The sequence below is a fragment of the Callorhinus ursinus genome, unplaced genomic scaffold (assembly GCF_003265705.2).
Source record: "Callorhinus ursinus isolate GAN/ISIS: 27379988/994484 unplaced genomic scaffold, GSC_fseal_2.0 scaffold18, whole genome shotgun sequence".
NCBI lineage: Eukaryota > Metazoa > Chordata > Mammalia > Carnivora > Otariidae > Callorhinus > Callorhinus ursinus.
In genome coordinates this window covers 6,462,552-6,480,120 of record NW_027397080.1, presented here as the reverse complement: position 1 = coordinate 6,480,120, position 17,569 = coordinate 6,462,552, and the positions used below count along the sequence as shown (strand labels likewise).

Sequence of the window (17,569 nt, the reverse complement as noted above, 5' to 3'; positions counted from 1 at the left end):
AAATTCATCCTGAACAAACTGATGGAGGATTTGTTTCCCCAAATCCTTGCCAAATGATTGCATGAATTTCTGCTCAAACACCTCCAGGGTTGAGAAAGTCATCACTTTAGGGGACACTGTATTCTTTGAATAGCTGTGAGAAAGCTTTTTCCAAATCTGCCCTTGGATCTTACTGTGCCAGCTTAAAGAGACATCCAGAACAAGCCTCCTTCCTCCCACATCCTAGCCCTTCAGATACTTCACACGTTGATCACATTGCCTGGAACCTTCTCTAGGTCAAGCATTCTTGATTCTTTCTAGTGTTTGTTCCTCAGGGGACAAGGTTTCTAGTGTCTTATAGTATAGGACCAGGAAGACTCAGGATTCTGGTATGGCTTCTTTAAAACTTTTAGAACTAAAGAAAAAGTTAGAAAGGCTATCAAGACACAATCTAGTCTATCCCCTTCCCCTTCAGTTTACAGATGGGGAGATAGTCTTTTGGATTTGAGAGGGCAGAATTGATCAGCAGTCTCTTTTGAAGTGAGAAATGAAATATAACACATTTTGCCAGTAAACGGTCTTTTTTAAGTTTCTTAATTCTTTTTTTTAAGAACTCATGACCCCGAGATCAAGAGTGGCATACATGCTTTACCGACTGAGCCAGGCAGGCACCCCTTTAGTTGCTTAATTCTGATCAAAGGCTTCAGCCCACACCTCATTTTTGCCAAGGACCTCTTTGGCTCTCTAAGTTAAGCCTAAGGCTCAGCTCGGGGGTTCACTGCCAGATCTCCATGTGCCAACTATTGGCTTCACTCACTGTTTATGTAAAGGAAAGAAATAACTTTTACAAAGTTTAATCATCTATATTGACCACATGGTTCAAAAGATTCAGAAATTTTAATAGACTTTGTTGCTTTTCCTTCATAAAATCAGAAAATGAATGACCATCACAAAGGCAGCAGAGTATTGCACCCCTTCAGAAATGCAGCTGCCTCTGTTGGACAGTTTCCTGGGTTGCCCTTTGAACTTTCCTGGTCTAAATAACAGTCACCAAGTGATTAGATGGCTTTCCTAAAAGCCAAAAAACTGTGGCCCAGATTGTTGGCCACTTTTCTCTCTCCTATCTTCCGCTTTGAGACTTGAAATACAGACGCATGCTTTTGAGATGGCTCCAAGGAGGCTCAGGTTTCCTTGGATGTGCGCAGCAATAAAGGAGCCCAGGTGTTAGGGCGTGGGTCTCTGCTGCCGGCGTCTCCACCGCCCCGCCGCCCTTCCTCAGTCATTGCCACCTCTCAGGTCTGCGGGCAGAGCAATTCTGGTGGGAGGATGGACCGAGACCTGATATACAGGAGAAGGGAAAGAGAGAAGGTGCCTAGAGTTCATCCAATAACTTGGCCTCTGGGCGTAACAGAATGCCTTCGGACACCGGAAAGTGCCGGGTTTAAGGCTAGTGTTCTTGGGCCCGGCAGGGGCGCGCTAAAGGTGACATTGGAGGGACCAGGACAGCCTTTGGTGGTAGAGCTGGAGCCGAGAGCCATGCGTGCGGCCGGCGGAAGCCGACGCGACCCCGCCGGGAGATGGGGCCCGAGCGGCCCCTGCTAGAACCCGCTGGCTGTGGGGAGGCGGGGGCGCCCCTCTGGGTTCGCTCGCTCTTGGGCTGGGCTCGGAGCCCGGCGGGTCCGGACGCTGGCTAGGGGGGGGCGGGGGCGGCGGCAGGGGGTCGGGCCAGAGGGAGGAGGGCGGGGCTTTCCTTTGTCAGGGGATTTGCGCGGCGCGGCCGAGCCTCGCGCGGGTACCGCCCCCCTCCTCTCGCCCTCTCTGGGGGCGGGGCTCTCCCTCGGGCCCTGGGGCGCGGTGGGCGTGGGCTCTGTGAGCCGAGCGGCTGGAGCCCCGGCTTCCTGGCTCCGAACCGCGCGGAAGCGCCGCCCCCTCCGCCTCGGCCTCCAATCCTCTCCGCCGCCCCCTTCCTCTCGGCTCGGGTCTCTCCTTTTCCCTGCCCCCGCCGCGGCTCCGCCTCCGCCCTCCTCCCCTTGGCTCTCCGCGTCGCGCTCCCGGGTTTCCAGGGGGGCTGCCCGGGCGGGGCGGCGCGGCGCGGCGCGGCGCGGCGGCGCGGGGAAGGGGGAGGAGAGCCGCCCGCCAGCCCAGCACTTGCAGCGAGCGGCGGATGAGCGGGCCGCTCTGTGCGAGGGAGGAGGACTCGCCCCCGCCCGGCCCGAGCGGAGCCTTTTGTTCCCAGCCAGAAGTTTGCATGCCGGGACCGTGACAGCTGCGGGCGGGGAGGACGGCGGGGCCGCGGGGCCGGCGGTGGCGGAGAATAGAGGCGACTGCTTGACATGCAGCCCACGGCGCGGCGGCTGCGGGCCGGGGACTGGCGGCGGCGGGGGAGGCGGCGCCCACAGCACGCGGGACTCAGCTGCCGGAGGGACAAACTAACTTCCTGAGCGCGGGACTGGAGGCCAGCGCGGCCCGGAGCCACCTGCCAGCCTGCGGTGAGGCATCCCTGGCCCTCGGGGCGCGCGGCATGGCGCGGGGGAGTGGGCCGCGCTGAGCTAGCCCTTGGACCGGCCCTCGGCCGCTGCTGCAGCCTGCCGGCCTCTCAAAGGCCCGGCGCCGGGCTCCACTCGCCTTGTTTTGCGGCCACGGCGCAGGGCTGTTCTGGGAGCCACAACAATGCCATGATGTTTTGGAGACAGGAAGCCCCAAGCTGGCCCCGAATGAAGGACTTCCTGTGTTTAAAGTTGCAGGAATATCCGCCGACCAGCCCAGTTCAAATGCAAACACCCGAACTAGGGAGGACCAAGGGCTAATTCAGACCAGCTGGACTCTCCAGGACTGGAACTGAGGATAAAATGAAAGGAATTCTTAGGAGCTTGGGCCATACTTGAATACTGGGGAGGCTGTGCCATTGTTATTAAAGGACACAATTGGTATAAAGCTTCTTCCAACTCTGGGTGAGAAGTGAGTGGAACTAGATTCTGAAAAAGACTTGTCAATATCAGATGGGGTTTTTTTTGTTGTTGTTTTTTACTGACTGAATTAGAAACAGCAGTGCTCTTAAAAGACACAAAAGAAGCCATACAAGGAATTATTTTATGTTCGTTGACTAAATTATACCACTTAACTGTCTGCAACTATGAGGCCGTTAGCCTGTGAGGAAAAAGCTGTTTTTCTTAGAGCTTCTCCCAGAATGGTTTCAGAGTTGGACTTGCAGGCCTTTCTGGAGGGCAGATCCAGTTGGTGGTCCCCGGTTGTGAACATGTAAAAGGATTTTTAACTTATGCAGAATGCATTTTTGGGTAACCAGTGAAAAACTTTTAAAAGGTTGATGTTTCATCTTGATTGAAAAAGTATGGGTAAGCCACTCAGCAGGCCAGACTGTTTAAGGCAGAACCCCACCTGCCTGGGGAAAGGAGAGGAAGAAGATGGCTATATAGAGGATTGTTACGTTCCACAGCGATCTATATATGATACAATGAGGATAAATGAACAAATTGACCAGGGGTCAAAGCTTAATCAGACATCAAAAAGCACCATGGAAAAGACGGAAGGAAGTACTATATCCAGCAATGGTACGTTAGGAGCAGCATCTAATGTTTTTGAATCTAGAGCCCCAGAAGGCAAAAAGCTGGATGAGAGAATAATATTTGATGCACTAAAGTTAAGCAACGATGTGCAGAAGTCAGCACCCGTGCCGCCCAGAAGGCGACCAAATGCAGAACGCAAAGATAATGTTAACAGGAGATCATGGAAGTCCTTCATGCCACCCAATTTCCCAGAATTTGCAGAAAGGATAGAAGCTTCTCTCAGTGAGGTTTCAGAAGCTGGTGCTTCAAATCCTTCCTTGCAAGAGAAGAAGGAATCCAGTTCTGCATTAACAGAAAGTTCTGGTCATTTGGACCACAGGGAACCTCAGTCAGAGTCAGTGACTCTGGAACATGTGTCCAAATCCATAGATACTCCAGAAGTGCAGGATATGAAAAATTTAAGCGGAGAGTGCCAAGACTTCAGATCGCAGCCGCACAGTGAGCGCTCTCCCCATGAATTCCAGCCTCTAGAATCAGAAGCTGCAGCTGCAAGTGGTAGCACAGATGTAATGCAGGAACACAGATTCTCAAGTGCAACCTGGCCCAGAGCCATGAAAAGTTTGGCTAAGGGAGGCTTCAGTGAGAAGCAGCACCCCCTTGGGGTCACAGCCTGCACTGTGGAACTGCCACCTCTCTCCCCTTGCCTGAGTGAAGAGCTGTTGGATCCAGAATTGCATATTCTCATAACTCCCAGCCTGAGAGAGAAAACAGAGTCTGAGCTAAAGTTTGAGGAGGATGAGCGATGGATCATGATGGAAGCTGAGGAGGAGTGGGAGGGAGAGAAACTGTCAGAGAGAGGAAAGATTTTTCTAACGGCAGATGAGAAAAAGAACAGCCTGGCAGGTATTTTTGAAGGACGAGAACAAGCAAACACTTTAGCAGTGGCAGAGGATGGGACCGATTGCTCAGCTGCTGTCTTGAGAACTGTTGACCACCTAGCTCTTGGTCAGATTTGTTGCTCTGATGACCTACAGTCAGCTGAGAACCATTTGGCTTCTGTTCTCGAGGATACACCTCTGGATTACAGTTGTGTTCTCACAGGTGAGAGTGCTGTAGGGGAGCTGACAAACAGAACTGCTCAGGGGCTGGAGGGTCTTGTTTCCGACTTAGAATGTACTGTTGGTCCTCTTGATTCAGAGCAGCTCTCTGACACAGATTCAGTGCAGATGTTTCTTGAACTTGAAAAGGAGTGTTTATGTGAAGAAGGAGTAACTCCTCTAGCTGAGCTGGAGAATCAAGCCTCTTCTGAAGGGCTGGCCCCATCCCAGGATGCAGAAAATGCACTTGTAATTAGTCATTTTCCAGGGGCTGCCTTAGAAAAGGAACGCATGGGCCTTTTAAATGTAAGGGTAAAAGACTCTGATACTGGATTGGATTGTGACTATTTTAATGCCCTGGATTCTTCTCAGGTGCCTAATGCTATGGAACTTATTGTCTGCTCTGATACCAGGAGAGACACTTCCACTGTTAGTGAGGAGGAGCATGAAAAAGTGCCTTCTAGCCCCGAGACTGTAGGGGAATTTAAGTTCAGACACCCAGCTGATCTGGAGTCACTGGGAAAGCTGGACCCAGGAGAACTGCCCAACTCTGATCACAGGGCTTCCCAGGAAGACGACTTATCAGGCTTTGTAGTTGAGCTGGCCAAAGAAAATGGCAGTTTGTCCCAGGTAGACTGCAGTCACTCTGAGGGGAATGTTGAAGAGTGTGTTGAGAGGGTCCCTCTCAGTCGTGCTTTTAGCTATGAACTAACAGATGTTACCTCAGGACCTGAAGTAGAGGTGTTCTCATGTGATTCACATTTACTAACAGATGAGATTCATTTGGAAAGTGAGAAAGGAGCTATTAATCAAGAAAATAGCAGTCTTACATCCTTAGGAAACGTGGATCCTTGTGAATTGTCCAAGGAGAAAGTTTGTGATGAGGATGGGGAGGGGCAAGAATTGAGTTACAAAGCCAGGCTTTTGAAGGATCCAGCCCCAGCGCATGTTCACAGAGCCTTCCCAGAGCAGATCTCCCAGGATCTCCAGAGGAAGTCTGCAGAGTCAGATACTTTCAGTCTGCCCCTGCTGGTTGGTGGACTGAGCCAGAGCGGAGATGGAGTGGAAGCTGTAAATGATACAAAGCCCGAGCTGAATGTGGCATCATCGGAGAGCGGGGAGACAGAAATGAGAGATTCAGAATCATTGCTGAGTATCTTTCTGGAGGAACAAGTTACCAGGGCTGGTAGTGCTGAGCCCATTTTGGAGGGATGGATACCCATCCCACAGAAGCCTGCTCCAGTGGCTGCCATGCTCGGCCCAGAGGAGGGTGTCCTGGATGCTGTGGCGCCTGCCCCAGAGGGAGCTGCTGTGGCTGCTGCGGTGCCTTGCCCGGGGGCAGATGTATCAGTTGCTTCGGTGGCCACCACCATAGAGACACATGTCCCAGTTGCTTCAGTGGTCACTGTAGAGAAGGATGTGCTGGCTGCTGCCCCAGCTGTTGCAGTGCTTGCTTCTGAAGGGACTGCTCCAGCTGCTGCAGTGACCATCATGGAGGAGGATGCACCAGCTGTTGCAGAGCCCACCACAAGGGATGACATCCCAGAGGGATCTGTCACCCCAGCTGCTACAGTGCCCACCCCAGAGGAGCCTGTCACCCCAGCTGATAGAGCGCCCACCCCGGAGGAGCCTGTCACCCCAGCTGATAGAGCGCCCACCCCGGAGGAGCCTGTCACCCCAGCTCTTAGAGCGCCCACCCTGGAGGAGCCTGTCCCTCCAGCTCTTAGAGCGCCCACCCCGGAGGAGCCTGTCACCCCAGCTGATAGAGCGCCCACCCCGGAGGAGCCTGTCACCCCAGCTGATAGAGCGCCCACCCCGGAGGATCCTGTGCCCCCAGCTGATAGAGCGCCCACCCTGGAGGAGCCTGTCACCCCAGCTCTTAGAGCGCCCAACCCGGAGGAGCCTGTCACCCCAGCTGATAGAGTGCCCACCCCAGAGGAGCCTGTCACGCCAGCTGATAGAGCACCCACCCCAGAGGAGCCTGTCACCCCAGCTGATAGAGCACCCACCCCGCAGGAGCCTGCAGCCCCAGCTGTTAGAGTGCCTGCTATGGAGGAAGTGTTCCCTGCTGGTGTACCCTTCCTGGGAGATACTGCCCACACTGATTCAGTGCATATCTCAGAAGAAGAAACTTCTGTTTTAGAGGAGGCTTCCGCCGCTAGAATGTGGATCAAGGAGGACCTTGATTCCCCAGGATTTGGAATAAAAGAGGTAACTGGCACAGTGCTGCATGGGAAAGTGCCTCTGGCTGCAACTGATGGATTAAATTCAAATGAGGTAATTGTTGCTCTTTTCATTGGGAAAGGATCTGGGGAGTAAAGTGAGATTTGCAAGTTCTCTGACTTAGTAGTGATTAGAAAGGACATAGTCCTTTCTTTGGTTCTCTTTGGGGCACTGGGCTTTTCTGGTCTTTCTATTGCATTTAGGAGGAGAATATGTCTTACTTTCATTTGGTGAAAAACTTCACAATTCGTACTCTGTTTTGTTTTTTTTTCAGTGGTAAGCCAAGCCCAAGGAAAACAGGGATGTAAACAGTTGTTGGTTTACATTTTGGAAAAGATTATTAGCAGGGAAGGGTGATTCTTCTTTTGAAAATGGCAGTGAGCATGTTCTGTCCTAAATCAAGAGGCTATTTTTTAATCAGTGATGTCAGAAGTGAGGTTGGAGCTGGAGTGTGGCCTTCAGTCAGAGAACTGGGATACTTCTTAGCATTTGGCAAGTCAGTTAGATGTCCTGAATCTCCAGTTTGCTCATTTATTAAGGCAGAATCCTATGAGGATAATGAGATAACCCATGGAAAACACCAATTGTATAAGATTTCAGTCACTGTCAATATCCTCCCCCTTTCTCTTCCACAGAGCTGTGTTGGTTAGTTGAAAGAATTCAGAACAGGTTGGGTGAAAGCAGTGTTTAGAAGTATGAATAACAGCTTTTTAATACAAATGTGTGTTTCTTAAAGCCAGAATAAGGTATAATAATGTTTACGAAAAGAGATATTTTAGCCATCTCATTAAACTTTGTGTCCTGAAGCAAGTCACTCTTTTTTTCCTGGACCTCTTGTTTCCTAATCCATAAAGTAAGGGAATTGGATTAAATGTCCTCCTGCCTCTCTCTTAGCTCCAAGGTTCTGAGATTCTTAATGTTAGAGAATGGAATGTGTTAGGAAATGTGTTCACATCCTTGAGCACTCCTAGTCAAAGACATTTAAGATTGGCTGCTTTCTACAGTTCACTGCCCCAGTGTCATTTGGTCAGTGGTAGGGAATGAAGGAGGTAGAAGTTTCATCTATCTAATACAATCGGGGATTACTGAGTACAGAGGTGGTTTTTATTTTATACCATCCCCAAGGCCCATAACAGTGCCTTCCTTGTAGTAGGCATTCACTGTTGACTGACGGAGTGAACGTCAGTCTCCCGAATATCCGTGGTTGCTACAGAGAAGATGGGTTCTCACATCCACCCCATGGCAGAGCCCTTCTGGGCAGCCTTGTTGGCTAAAGCACCAATTAAACCTGCAGCTGCCAACAACAAAAAGTCATTTTGATTGCAGGTCACAAGCTGCCAACTTTGCTACAGATGCTCCTGTTTAGCTGAGTGGTGGTGGTGTCACCTTGGGCTTAACCAAATATTTTGTAATGTAGCATCCCATGAGGCTATAATACATCACCTTTCAGATTGATGGAATGATTCCGTTTTCTGAGTTTTACTGAATTTGGGAGTGACACTGGGATCCCAGAAGTCACAGGCATTCTTGATTATACAGATTTTTTTTAGTATAAAGCCTGCAGCAATAATCAATGAAATATAGGAATTAAATTTGTAAGGAGCTGATCAAATCTGCATAAAGGAAAAGTTCAGAGGAGTCCTTAATATCAGTCTCAGATCTCTTTCCTCATCTACAAAATTAGTAAATGGGGCTAGGTAATTTCTGAGGATCCCTCCTGCTACAGGGCGTAATCATTTTATGAAATACTGCCTGATAAAATGACAGGAGAAGGCAGTGGTGGGTTGCAAGGTTGTGTATCATCTTTGAAGTGTGGTCACTTTATGGAATATCTGCAGGTGAACTAATAATGTCTGCATTTGTGTACAAAAGAAGAAATCTAAGCCATTGCCCCAGCCAGGATGGTTTTTTTTCCTTTAAATTTTTTATTGTTATGTTAATCACCATACATTACATCATTAATTTTTGATGTAGTGTTCCATGATTCATTGTTTGTGCATAACACCCAATGCTCCATGCAGAATGTGCCCTCTTTAATACCCATCACCAGGCTAACCCATCCTCCCACCCCCTCCCCTCTAGAACCCTCAGTTTGTTTTTCAGAGTCTGTCATCTCTCATGGTTCATCTCCACCTCCAATTCCCCCCCTTCATTCTTCCCCTCCTACTATCATCTTCTTTTTTTTTTTTCTTAACATATATTGCATTATTTGTTTCAGAGGTACAGATCTGTGATTCAACAGTCTTGCACAATTCACAGTGCTCACCATAGCACATACCCTCCCCAATGTCTATCACCCAGCTGCCGCATCCCTCCCACCCCTTACCACTCCAGCAACCTTCAGTTTGTTTCCTGAGATTAAGAATTCCTCATATCAGTGAGGTCATATGATACATGTCTTTCTCTGATTGACTTATTTCACTCAGCATAACACCCTCCAGTTCCATCCACGCCGCTGCAATTGGCAAGATCTCATTCCTTTTGATGCCCCAGCCAGGATGTTAACCAATAAGAATGTAGAGAGGCTATTTTGAAAATATTTATTGAAACAAAACAGATATCATTATAGAGGTAACATGACTATACAGATTTTGCTAAACTGGTGAAATATTGAGAGAAAAAGTTTTTCCAAGATGAGAGCTGTATGGATTTCATTTCTTCACAAAGGGTTCCTAGAGGCAACTGAACCTGTCATTTTAATACATAAACACTTAGAACTCAGCAAGGGATCATACCCAAAATGTGATTTAGATTTTGTGTGTCTTTGGGTATATACAAATGCACACATGTATACATAATTAAAATAGATACAAATTTTCTCTTTAAGATTTTATTTATTTGAGAGAGCATGTGCATGCTCATGAGCACATGAGGGGTAGGGGTGGGCAGAGGGAGAAGCTGAGCAGGGAAGCCCGACACAAGGGACACGGGCTGGATCCCAGGACCCTGGGATCATGATCCCAGCCGAAGGCAGCCGCTTAACCAAATGAGCCACCCAGGTGCCCTGATATAAATTTTCTAATAGCATTAACGAGTGATTGGTAGAAGAACCAAAATGCTAGAACTTGTTTGCTATCCCTTTAGTGGGATCCTAGGCCCACTGAGAGCAATCTGTGGTTATTTAAACCCTCTTCTCTTTTGCAGACTTCCTCAGTCTTATTTCAATGGAAGGCAAAAAATTTTTTGTATAAAATTAGGGGTTCTATAAAATTCAAAATTTACAAGAAAGTCTTTTAAAGCAAAATTTGGAGAGCCCTACAATATTAGCTCAGTGTTTGAATAGTCAGCTGATCAGCAAAACCTTCCTAAATTTGTTTGCCTTGCCTAATTCCATTTTTATACAAGTATTCATTCATTCACTGGAAAAATATTTATTGCATACCTACTCTGTGCCAGGTATTGGGGTTCCTGCAGTGAATAGGATTGGCATAGTCCTTGCCCATGTGGAACTTATACTATATTAGCAGAGGCAGATATTAAGCAAAAAGGACACAAATACAGGAGCACCTGGCTGGCTCAGTCAGAAGAGCATGTGACTTTTTTTTTTTACCCCCTAAGATTTCTTTATTTCAGAAGGAGAGAGAATCTCAAGCACACTCCATGCTGAGTGTGGAGTCCCACACAGGGCTCGATCCCACGACCATGAGATCACGACCTGAGCCAAAACCAAGAGTCAGATGCCCAACTGACTATGCCACTTAGGTGCCCCAGAAGACCATGGGTTTGAGCCCCACATTGGGTGTAGAGATTACTAAATAAATAAATAAATAAATAAAAAAGACACAAATATATAGTTGCAAATCACAACAAATTTTTTGAATAAAAAATAAAGACTATAACGAATAACGGGTGTTTAATTGTGTCAGGGGAAGGATTTTAAAACTAAAACCTGAAGGATGATAGAAGTTACTTAAGCAGAGAGTCAGAGGGTAGAATACTCCAGGCAAAGGAAGTGGAAGCTGGGAAGAGCTTGGGGTGTTAGGACTCAAAGAAGGCCAAAAGGCTAGCCCACCATGAGCAAGGTTCTGGAGGAGAGCCCTGAAGTAAATCAGGAAAGGTAGAAAGAGGCCAGATGATGCAGGAACTAAGAAGTTTTCAGAAGAATCTATACTTTAAAAGCCATGAGAAGCTATTGAAAGATTTTTAAGGGGGGGAAAAAAAAATAAAGATTTTAAGTAGGGGAGTGAGATGATTTCATTTACATTTTTAAAACATTACTCTCAGCCTAACGATAGAGAAAACCAGTCTACACAGACAGTAAACATTCTCAGCATTGGCTGGAGTTTATAAATCTGAGGTTTATTTTGTCTTCTATTTTATTAGTTTGTCTTAGGATGATTGGCATGAAACAGAAAACACTGAGTGGTTTGCAAAAAAAAAAAAAAACGCACACACACAAAAAAAGAAATCACACTGGCTGCAGTGTGTGGAGTGCATTATAGGGGGTCAAGGACAGAGTAGAGAGAGGCCTGCTAGGTTACTGCGGTTGTCTTAGGTGGCTTGGACTAGAGAGAGGTCAGTGGATTTGAAGACAGTTGTTTAGATTCAAGATATGTATTGGAAGTAGAATCAACAAGACCTGATAATGACTTTTATGTAGGGAGGGAGGGAGAAGGAGAGGGAGTTATCAAGGTTGGCTTCTAGTTTGTACAACTGAGCGGATGGGAGCAGTAGTAAATTGTTGATTTAGGGAAGAACAGATTTGGGGGAAGAGGAAAGGAAGGAGGTACTGTTCAGTTTTGGAATGGTTGGGTTTTTGAGGTACCCATGATTCATTTTTGGATGTACGGATACACACACACACACACACACGTACACACACATACATACCATAAACATCATGGTTAATATTTAAAGCCATGGGAATAGATAGAATTGCCAAGAAGAGAACCCAGGACTGACACCCTCCCCTGACCCCCACCCCCAAAGACGAACATTTGGAGGTCTAGAGGAGGAGGAAGAGAGAAAAGGAGATTTAAAAAATGGATCAGGGATGAAAACTGGGAGAATGTGGTATTATCAAAGATAAAAGTGTTTTAAGAAGTTCTTTGGGAAATTTTCTGTTTTATGTCCCAGTTGCATCTTACACCCTTGCAATAATTTTTACTAGTGTTCTGCACTGGGAAATGTCTGCCAGCTCTGGTTGGTTAATAATATGGCACAGCCCCATTGAAAACTGAGGAGCAGGAATTTTAGTGCATCCAAAAGCACTGATTTTGCAGAACAGCTTTATTTGGGAGTTGAGAGAAGGGAGCAAGTGTTTTCAAATGTACATTCTGTTCACTTGTGTTCAAAATAAATATTTAGATAGTATTTATTTAGAAGTACTCTCCTAGATTTTCAAACTTCTGGAAAAAAGTTGAGAAAATACCCATTCCCTGTCAACTTAATCCATGGAGTGGAGGTTGAGAAACGAATCTCTAATGCTTCTATAGGAAATGTTCATTGACAAAGTAAATGCAAATTTTTAAAAGAATTAATTCGCTCTGTTGTATGAAAGAGATGATTAAGTTATTTAAATATATTTTACTTTTCTGTGTCATGTATATCACTATCCAGTAGAGTTTCTTGCCAAGATGGAGATATTCTCTGTCTACACTGCCCAATACAATAGGCACTTAGCCACATACGGCTGTTGACCACATGAAATGTGGCTAATGTGGTTGAAGAACTGAATTTTTAGTTAAATAGCCTCATATTGGACAGCACAGAAGGAATTTAAATGTCAAGTATGAGACAAGTTTTGCTTACTGGATAAAAGGGGGCTCTTTAGTGTGAACTTGACAGTCTTCCCCTCCTCACCTTTGGTTTTCTTTCTTTGCCTTTCCAACCCCCACACCCTACCACCACCACCATTTTGTTGCACCCAAGCAACTTGTAACATTGGAGTTGGTTTTTTTTCCCCTCTGTTTTGATTTTTCTGCGTTGAAAACATCTTTAATAGAAAATGGAATCATAGCACTTGCTTTTTCTGGGAATCATGTTGTTGGGGCAACAGTCATTTTTAGCTGAACCGCCTTGTAGTGTTGCCTAACAAAATATGGTGTAATCAAATTATAGTATAAAATGAAGCTCACTGGTAATTACCTTTGTAACCTTCCTTTTTTAGTGTTCCCTGGGGCTTTTCCTCCCTGGTGACTCACTTACCCAGCCATAGCCCATTCTTTCAAGAATCAGTTTCCTAATCCAAGTGTAATCTGTAGTCTCATAGGCCAAAATTAATCTTAACCCAAGCTTATATTTTTCTTTTACATTTTTGTTCTCTTCCGTTTTCTGTCATTCTTTGGCTTTAATTGATTCACCTGTCTCACTGAAACTGAAGGAACATTTTATGGAAGAAAAAAGAATGGCAATAGATCCAGATTGGGTCTATAAAATGTGTGGAATGTGGCTGATTTTATCCTCTGATAATTGAGAGAAGTATCTTCAAGACAATTATCTGTTTCATTCTTTCCCTTAATACCATTAGAGTGTCAAAGTATCATTTTCTTTTGACTCTGTTTCCTTTTAGAAATGTCTAGGGGCGCCTGGGTAGCTCAGTGGTTAAGCGACTGCCTTCGGCTCAGGTCGTGATGCCAGGGTCCTGGGATCGAGCCCCACAATGGGCTCCCTGCTCAGCAGGAAGCCTGCTCCTCCCTCTCCTACTCCCCCTGCTTGTGTTCCCTCTCTTGCTGTGTCTCTCTCTCTCTGTAAAATAAAAAATAAATAAATAAATTTATTCCTAAGTCATAATGGAGTTTATTAACTGCAGTAGAAAGAAACATGCATTGTTACACTCCTTCACATTGTTTTAAAATTCCATTGTTCAGTGATGAACATGGATATACAGTATTATAATTTTAAGAATGCTTTATGTATATCTGCATCTCAGAGTATGTGTCTGAAGTTGGTGAGGACATTCCCCAGTATTACTGGCCCATTTCCCTTTGTAATCTCAGGAATACTGCTCCAAGATTATTAGTGGTGTATGGTCCGTGGCCCTGGACCAGAATAGAATTAAATGACCACAGGGGGATTAAACTATGAGGTTGGCGTTTTTCACAACATTATAATAATGTTTTGGCTAGTTGAGTTATTAGTCCTAGTCAAAGAAGAGCATTGCATGTATCGGTGGTCAGCTAAAGCTGTTCCCCAAGGTATTTTTAATCTTAAATACTAGTCATTTGGTATTATCCTTCCCTTGTAGGATTGATATACATCACACTTTTATGATATCTTGAGGCTGATGCTTCTCTATTCTCTATGGCTTTTTGCATTAAAAACTAAGCAAGCAGAAACCAACCAACCAACCACGAGTCATTGGCTAAAAGACCTAAGTAGTGCCATAACTCTCTGTAATTACTTGTCCATAGGAGGATGTATTGAAATATGAAACCACATGTTTCCTTGATAGTTCCCTGTACAAATGGCTTGTTTTCTCTCTCTTTTTTTTTTCCCGCTCCTCCTTTGTTAAATCATAAATCTCCCAAGAATGATCAGTCATTGTGTGATGTAGAGGGTCTGATTGCTGCCTTTAGATTAAATCTTTGGCTTGCAATTATCTAGATGTTTCAGAAAGAACAGGTGGATCCCCTTCAAATGAAGCTACAGCAGGTGAATGGACTCGGCCAGGGGTTGATTCAGAGTGCCGGAAAAAACTGTGACGTGCAGGGTTTGGAACATGACATGGAAGAGATCAACGCTCGATGGAACACACTGAACAAAAAGGCGAGTGGCCAGGGGGTACCTAGTGCCCTGGGGATGGAGGGCTTAGAAAAGGCACATCTCAACCTGAGGTTTCCCTGCAACCTGAATGCAAACACAAATTTAACATTTGTAATCTGGAGTTACGGAGGGGGGGTCAGTTGTCATTTAAAAAGCTCTCTCCTTTCTCATAACGAGCCTCTGTATCTGTGATACAGGTCGCACAAAGGATTGCACAACTGCAGGAAGCTTTGTTGCATTGTGGGAAGTTTCAAGATGCCTTGGAGCCATTGCTCAGCTGGTTGGCAGACACTGAGGAGCTCATAGCCAATCAGAAACCTCCATCTGCCGAGTATAAAGTGGTGAAAGCACAGATCCAAGAACAGAAGGTGAGTGAGAATGTTGGGTTGATGAACTGGAGCAGCCGTGGAGAGTGGCAGACAACACATGTGCTTGAGTTCAGGAGCATATTCCAGAGTTTTAGGAGGATCCTGCCCTACTTTGTGTGATCATGAAAAGAAAGGTGGAAGCTGATTTGCCTCATCTTACTTGAACCGACCGGCTTCTTGTGGCACATGCTGGACCGAACAGTTGCATGCGTTTGTGTGTCCTGCTTCAGTGTTTCACTCATAGCTTTGTCTTGTTTTTGGCATTTTTAAGGTCAGCAATATTCTAAATAACACAGTGTATCATGTATAAGGTTCTGTCTATATTTTTTTGTTGGTTTAATTTCCATTTTAGTGCATTTTTCTTCGGTTCAAGATAAGTTCCCTGTTAGTCCCATAATGACCATCCCTCCTCCATTTAAAAACCGAAGTAAGTGTATGAGAAGTTTATGTGGTGGTAGCAACTATGCTGCATCTCATGTTTTTGCCTCAGGATGGGAAAAAGGCCACCATTATTTGATTCAGTTTAGGATTTGGTAGGGTGGGGCTTGGGGATCTTTTGTTTGTATTTTCTTCCTTATTTCAGATTTTAAAGTGACCTTGTGTTACCACTTTTCATTCTCCTTAAACATTCTGGGCACTAGTTACTCCAGCGGCTCCTTGATGATCGAAAGGCCACAGTAGATATGCTTCAAGCAGAAGGCGGCAGAATAGCCCAGTCAGCCGAGCTGGCTGATCGAGAGAAAATCACTGGACAGTTGGAGGGTCTTGAAAGTAGATGGACTGGACTACTCAGCAAGGCAGCAGCCAGGTAAGGCCAAAGGGGTTTTGAGGAATGGTTCAGAGAATGTTTGTTTTGTCCAGTTTTTGACTTGCTATCCTTGAGGTGCTCTGTAAGGTCCTGGATGAGTCCTAGAGCGTTCTGGAAGGTGTATAATGAAGGGGAATAAGTTTTTGGAGATGATCCTCATAATCACAGTCACTCTCAGGAAGTAAGCCTCAGCTACTCCGTGAATTTCTGAGAACTGGAAAGCTCATCACTCTGTGTTGTTGTTCTGCTGAGATATAATCATGGTTCCAAACCGACAGACACTGACGCCTGCCATCCAGCCAAGTTATTTTCTGAGTTTTTGAGACAGATTTTTTCCCCCTTCATATTTATAAATAATACTTTTGATACTTGGAATTGAAATTTATCATATTTCTTTTCTGATAGCTATATCCCAATATTAGATGTTTTTGCATCTAGGAGCTAGTCTGATTCCGTTATATGGACATTCAAGAGATGCATGAACAGTCTTTAGTAAGTGGCCAGAAGATAGGCAGCATACTTTTCTCCTCTGAGGAAGTGCTGTCTCCTTCCATGGCTATATACCCCAACATCACTTAAGCTTATTAATATGTCACCTGAATGTCTTTTAGCTTATATTGTCCCCGGTTTTAAAAATAAACACTAGCTAGTTAGAAATCCGTATGAGAGTAGTGTAAGTGATCATTGAGGATTCTTTCAGTTTTCTGGGTAGCCAGTGGCAGTTGTCAGCTAACTAGCTCTTTGGTCTCATTTCCACTGGCCCACAGTGTGCTTATTTCTTATCTGAGTTGCAAAATATTGTCGACCATATTAGTGGGAGAAACAAAAATGAAAGAATTCAACCTGATTTTTTTAATTACGCTTATTTTTATTTCCAGATTGCCCTGCTTTTATCTTCTCTTTGTCCATTTCCATTAATAGTACCATTAACCTTCCAGTTACCAGGCTCCAACCCTTAACCCCATTTTTACTCTTTCCCCCACTCCTTTGTGTCCCACATCTATTAGGGTGCTAAATTCTGTCAATTTTACTTCTGTAGTGTCTTCCCTATTCATCCATTTCTCTAATTCCCAGTCACCTACCTCAGTTCCTGACTTGAGCTAGTCCACTTGTGAGGTAGCTCGCCTGAGGTAGTTCCCTAACTAACTCATCACTAGTCAATCATCACTCGGCTTCCCCTTTGCCTTGCTCAGAAATTTAATGACTTCTTGTTGCCTATGAGATAAAATCTAAACTCTTTAACCCAACATTGGAAGCCCTCAGCTGTTTGGCCCTAATCTATATTTCTTAGTCTCTGCTCTCCTCACTACTTATATTATAGGTGAAGTACACCATATTCTTCAGCATCTTGTCACTTCCTAATTCTGTGTCTTTACTGATGGTGTTGCATCTTCCATGAAATACCTGTGTTTATCTTCTCCTTTTCAATGAAGCTTTTCTTTGTTCCCCAAGCATGGAATGCCTTCATCTTCCTCTTAACTGCTGTAATTCTTTATTTGTACCTTGTATCATTATTTTATGTACTTAATCTCCTACGCCCATAAGCTCATTGAAGTCCTGATTTATTTCTAAAGTATCTTTCTGTGACTCTTTCCTTCTATCCTACCCACTTGCATCCTCCTTACCTAACACAGTTTCTGGGTCAATATTTTAAAGAGAAATACCAAGAGCAACTGCATTTGTTAGAGATATACTAAAGACTTTTATTTAGATTCTTTAATATTGGATTTTTGATACCTCTTAATTATGTTAGCTCTTGGCTACCCCAAATCCTATTTCACTGAGTTCTTTAAACTTTCAGATTCCAAACTCCAGAGAGGAGTCAGAAAGACATAAAAATCAGGGATAATTTTTTTATGACATACT

The 17,569-nt window shown here is 45.1% G+C and overlaps 1 protein-coding gene across 17 annotated transcripts in view; it reads left to right on the top strand.

The window, feature by feature from the left end:
• The window catches only part of MACF1 (microtubule actin crosslinking factor 1), a 333,619-nt gene that overhangs the window by 265,775 nt on the left and 50,275 nt on the right, over positions 1 to 17,569 (top strand). For 16 of the 17 annotated variants that reach the window (XM_073902865.1, XM_073902863.1, XM_073902864.1 and 13 more), the window contains 3 exons: positions 14,369 to 14,530; positions 14,725 to 14,895; positions 15,537 to 15,703. In XM_073902865.1, coding sequence (XP_073758966.1) covers positions 14,369 to 14,530; positions 14,725 to 14,895; positions 15,537 to 15,703 — 500 coding nt within the window. Of the gene's footprint in view, positions 1 to 2,117; positions 6,878 to 14,368; positions 14,531 to 14,724; positions 14,896 to 15,536; positions 15,704 to 17,569 lie in introns of those variants that run through there. The other variant, XM_073902866.1, reaches the window with a different exon arrangement.